The 5257-nt window shown below is 43.8% G+C and overlaps 2 protein-coding genes across 2 annotated transcripts; both read right to left on the bottom strand.

Annotated features, from left to right (window-relative positions):
- Positions 1-1789: 1789 nt before the first annotated feature.
- On the bottom strand, positions 1790-4247 carry LOC143024155 (serine/threonine-protein kinase pim-3-like). Its single transcript, XM_076182941.1, has 2 exons — positions 4197-4247; positions 1790-2533 (listed from the first exon to the last, which is right to left on the bottom strand). The coding sequence occupies exons 1-2, from the start codon at positions 4245-4247 to the stop codon at positions 1790-1792; spliced, it is 795 nt and encodes a 264-aa protein (XP_076039056.1).
- Positions 4248-4394: 147 nt separating this feature from the next.
- LOC143024154 (serine/threonine-protein kinase pim-2-like) lies at positions 4395-5054 on the bottom strand. Its single transcript, XM_076182939.1, has one exon. The coding sequence runs from the start codon at positions 5052-5054 to the stop codon at positions 4395-4397; it is 660 nt and encodes a 219-aa protein (XP_076039054.1).
- Between the last annotated feature and the right edge of the window lie 203 nt (positions 5055-5257).

The following is a 5257-nucleotide window of genomic DNA, read 5'->3' as shown; positions in this document are numbered from 1 at the left end:
GCCAACCGCGCTGCCCGACGAATACGCCCGATCGTCTGGACACGGCTTTAGACAGATCCCGTCATTTTCGGAATTATTTTCTTTTTTCTAGATATTTCCGCATGTATATTTTCTCCCTCTTTTATTTTAATTTATTTTATTTTTTGACTGCCACGATGAGTATTTCAGGAACCCTCCTTTTTATTTTATTTTCTATCGATTAGTCTCCTATACTCATTTGATATATATATTCATGATTCTCTTAGTTTTTTTTATTATGTAAACTAAAGAGAATATACCGAGCATTTTAAGTCAACGGGAATTTTAATTGTATGTATGTTGAGGCGAGAAATACGAGAAAAGAAGGATTTTTATAAACTCCGGTTACCTGCATGTCTAGCGAGGTAGGTCGTTATAGGCAGCTGATGATGTAATGAGGGACATTTGCTCCCAGTGCAGATTAAGCGCCCTCCCTCCCTTGTTTTCTCCTCCCCCCCCCAAAAAAAAAAAACATGGACGACGATGACTGGACTTTTACATATTGTATAGTTACTGACAGACAACTTTATTCAGCTGAGGGGAAACCTCGCCGTTGAAGTCTTAACGACATGGAAATCTTCTTGAAAGTTATATTGCCCGGTACGAATACTTTTGCGTTGCTTGGAGGAACCAGAGACATCTATGTTTCATCATAATTCCAACGGGATCGCCGAAGATTATAATCTTAATTTTTTACCGTCAGGCTTCATCATTCTTGTCTTTGAGTACTTCCATAAGTGCTTTCCTAGAATTTCCCCAAATATTGCCCGTCTATGTTACGAACTCATAAGGAATTTGTTCCTTTGTGTATATCTTTTTTTAAGCTTCCAATTGACCATAAGATGACTTTCAATACGATTGAATTTTGTCGACCCGGTCGTACAGTCCATGGAGTGAAGAAGGTTTTCAGATAAGTAGCGAATGATCCATTTCCATTCGAAGTGTGGAAAGCTGTGTTGTTACAAAAGACACCATGACTTTGTAACTGATTCATCTTCTTTGTCGATGAAGTCGAACAGTCCGTAGAGTAAGGGAGATGGTCCTTAGTTGAAGACCAAATGATCCGGTTCCAGTGGAATTATGGAACGCTGTTCTGTGACGATGAAAGCGAGAGGACCGGCTTTATTCGCTCAAGCCGCATTGCACCCTGAGACTCGCAAAAGGGAGGTCCCTCGAAGAAGGTGTGCCGACGCAGCACAAGAAATGCGGTATCCTTAGGGCATTTGGTGCATCGGTTTCTTTGCTTTCTGTGGCGACATTCTTGAAGACAACTTGATGTCGAAGGGTCTCACTTTGGATGAAAGGACTGGCAATATTGAAGGAAAAGACGAGAGAGGGGAGTTTGCGTCCTTGTGGTGTGGGCAGTTTTGTATTGTTTTTGCTCTCGTTAAATGGCCATTGTAAGATGGGCGCTTGCATGTTCCTTCTTGTCCCTATGACTTTGGTTGTGGGTTCTTTGTTGCTGGGTCTGTTTCTGGACTTTTGGCGTCGTTGTTCTCCACTTGAGAGGGAGCTCTTTACTTGCCTTTCTTGTTTGCCTTGGAGGGGCAACCTTCCTGTCCCTGGTTAACCCGACGATTGTTCTTGGGATGTTTTTTCCTGAAGATTTGGGCAGTTTCAAGGTGTAAATGGATGTGGACATCCATCTGATCCTCTGTTGTTGTAGAGGGGCTGCATGGGAGGCCCGTTAGCCATGGATGGGAGAGTATTCCGCGAAGAGAGAGACGGCTCCACGGGTCTTTCTTAAAGCAACGCATGATAAGGTCGCGGCCTAATTTGGGGACGTTGTTGGGGAATGGCGGTTTGGCCCTCCGGATGGATGCGTTACTGTAGAAGGGATCCTCGCGGCATACGAGGTAATAAAGGAGCGTGCCCAGCCCAGGCTCCAGACCGTTGCAGGGACGTGGATGAACTTGCCGCCGTTGATATATTCCGGGGGCCAATATATAGGCGTTCCGCCTGTCTTTTTCCCATTGTAACTCGTAATGAGCTCCCCACTTCCAAAATCAATCACCTTGATATCAAACCTGTTTGAGTCATCCCTGTAGATCAGAATGTTCTCAGGCTTGATATCTTTGTGTGATACTCCCACGTCGATGCATCCTTGAATGGCTTTTACCACTTTGGTAAATAGCCTCTTGACTTGGGCTATGGGTAATTGGTTGGAAGTTTCGATATAATCGTAAAGTGACATGGCAGAGGGAATGAGTTCCATGACCATGTAAAAACTGTCCTCGCTACTGAAGGAGTCGATGATTTTGATGACGCCCGGGACTTGTTGGACCCTTTGGAGAAGGGCGGCTTCTTTGGGGACACTTTCTCCTTGGTGTGTGCCCCAGGACTTGACGGACGCCAATGGGACCTGCTTGAGGGCGACCTGAAGGCCATCGACGACCCTCTTGGCTCGGTAGACGCAACCGAAGCCTCCTTGTCCCAAAGGTTCGTACACCTCGTAGTCGATCAGCGTCGTCATAGCTCCTGACTGGTCATTGTCCTTAGACGTTCCAGGCCCTTGCTGTAAGAGAAACTGACACCACAGATATGCATGGGTGAACACCTGTGCACCATATGTTGCGCTTGCATCTGTATGCAAAGATCTGTATGGTCTGAAAGATTGTGTCCGTTTGCTTATGCATGAAAAGAGAGAGAGGTAGGTAGGTATAGAGAGAGGTGGTTGAGAGAAATAAATTGTAAATTATCATGTATCTTTTTTTCGATCTAACTCAGGTAATAATGCTGAATCCACGGAGAGTTCACGGCCGAGTCACTTGCACCTTTGGAGACCGCTGCCAGACTCTGACCTATCAGTAATGTTCTGCGACTTTAAATGTCCACTTCTAAAGACACATATCCCTATTCCAGTCACCATATAAGAGGAAACAGTGTTTGACGAGAAGAATTTATGCTTATATGAAAAATCAATGAGGGAAGCCAGCAGTTGAAAAGGATAAAAAGAAAATACAATTACTAGACTTGGGGGATTTAAATGTTAAAATCCACACTCTGGCGCCCCGACTCACTCGGCCGCCGCTCTCCCCTCGTGTGTGTGTGTGTGTGTGTGTGTACAAATATGTGTATGGTGTGTGTGTTTGTGTATATATATGTATATATATATACAGACAGAGCCCAGACTTCCCTTCCATCATGTCCACTGCAATGTGTTTCCCTCAAATAAGATTATAAAAACGGGGTGCAGTGAAAATCTTTATAAACTTTTTTCCCCCTTCGGAAAAGTCTGGCAGCACGTAAGTAAACCAATTACGTCTCTCTCTCTCTCTCTCTCTCTCTCTCTCTCTCTCTCTCTCTATCTATATATATATATATATATATATATATATATATATATATATACAGTGATCATTCATAGACCATGCCTACTATGACAGAATATCACCAGATGATCTTTCTTCAAGTAGAAGAAACCACCATTTTTAAAAAAGAATAAAAACAAAAAATAAGAAATAAAGATTATGCTCATGACAATACCCACCTCCACCTCATGGAAGCATATTAATCCCTATATTCATATAATCTCGTTGATGTTTCGATCGAAAGCTGACGTGTATGCATTATAGAACCATAGTGAGACTATTTTATTCAGCTGAGGGGAAATCCCTGCTCGAAAACTTTTTTCCAAAAGTTATTGGAAAATGCGCTGCTTTCTAAATCTCGAGTTTTCTACACTGAATATGACGGATGTCTAAGTTTCAACATCTCCGCTCACAATAATGCAATCTTGGAACTTAGTTCTGAGCTTGACATATCTTTGAGAACTTTTTTTTATCTTTGCTATACATTTCTGTGTCCTTTTTATCTACAAGTATGGCTGTCTGGAGCTTTTCTTGATACTTTGCCCTCTAGTAAGTCCTTCAGGAAATTGGTTGCTTTCTTTATGAGATAGAAATTATTTCCATTGACTTTCCAACTACAGGAGAGAATGACTTTGAAATCCTTTTGCATTTTATGCGCCGATGCAGTCAGAAGCTTCATTGGGGGGTGAAGAAGGTCTCTGGATAATCCAATTTCAGCGCTCTTATAATCATTATATGATTTATTTCCTTTGGCACTTCTTTACTCCTGGATCTGCGTCTCGATCCTTGTCTTCATAATCTCCTTCTGAAAGGCCTCTTTTTGGGGGCTTTCTTATTCGCCATCTCGGGGCGTCTTCCCTACCTCACCTTAGGATAATTTCTCTTGAAAACTTTAGCCGTTTCAAGATCAAACTCCATATTGAAATTATCCTCGGAGTGACCCGTTAACCACGGGTGAGAGAGTATGCCGCGAAGCGAGGGGCGGTTCCACGGATCGATTGCAAAGCAGCGCATTATAAGATCGCGACAGAGGTTGGGTACGCTACTGGGAAAGTCTGGACTGGCCTACATTATGGAGTCGTTGGTGCGGAACGCGTTATAGTGACACACAAGATAGAATAGGAGCGTGCCCAGGCTCCAGACGCTTGCGGGGACGTGAAGGTATTCATTACCCTTTATATACTCCGGAGGGCAATAAATTCGGGTGCCGCCCGTGATTTTCCCTTTGTAGCCTGTGATTCGTTCGCCACAACCAAAGTCGATCAGTTTGATGTCAAACTTTCCTGTGCTGGCGTTCCTAAAGAGAAGCACATTATGGGGCTTAATATCTTTATGCGATACCCCGGCTTCTAGGCATCCTTCTACTGTTAGGACAATCTTCCTGAACAGTGTCTTGACCTCGGTCATGGGCAGTTCTTTCCCGCTCCTGATGTAATCGACGAAGGAAACAGCTGATGGTATAAGCTCCATTACCATGTAAAAGCTGTCCTTGGTAGTGAAGCAGTCGTATAATTTGATTACATCAGGAACTTTCTGTACTCGCTGTAAAAGAGCGGCCTCTCTTGGGACCTTCTTCCTGTGGCGCCGTCCCCAAAAAAGCACACGAGCCACAGGGATCTTCTTGATGGCAACCTCAAGGCTATCTGCGACTCTTGTGGCTCGGAAGACGCAGCCAAAGCCTCCTTTGCCGAGCTCCTCGTGAATCTCGAAATCGCTCAGCTTCATGGCTCCCAACAGGTTCAGTGCCTCTGCGCGTCCCACGTCCTTCTTATGGTCGAATTTCAAATCCCAGATACGAGCATGAACTGTACTTTGCGACTACATCTGTACGCAGAACACATATATAGTCATGAAGAGTGTACCTATTTTAGCATGCATGAAAAATAAGTGTGATTAGTCATACGACAGAGAGAGAGAGAAAGAGAGAG

The sequence above is a fragment of the Oratosquilla oratoria genome, unplaced genomic scaffold (assembly GCF_046742065.1).
Source record: "Oratosquilla oratoria isolate Oo_2021 unplaced genomic scaffold, ASM4674206v1 SCAFFOLD99, whole genome shotgun sequence".
NCBI classification, from domain to species: Eukaryota; Metazoa; Arthropoda; class Malacostraca; order Stomatopoda; family Squillidae; genus Oratosquilla; species Oratosquilla oratoria.
Note: the sequence above shows the minus strand (reverse complement) of the source record. Positions and strands in the feature narration are given on the sequence as shown.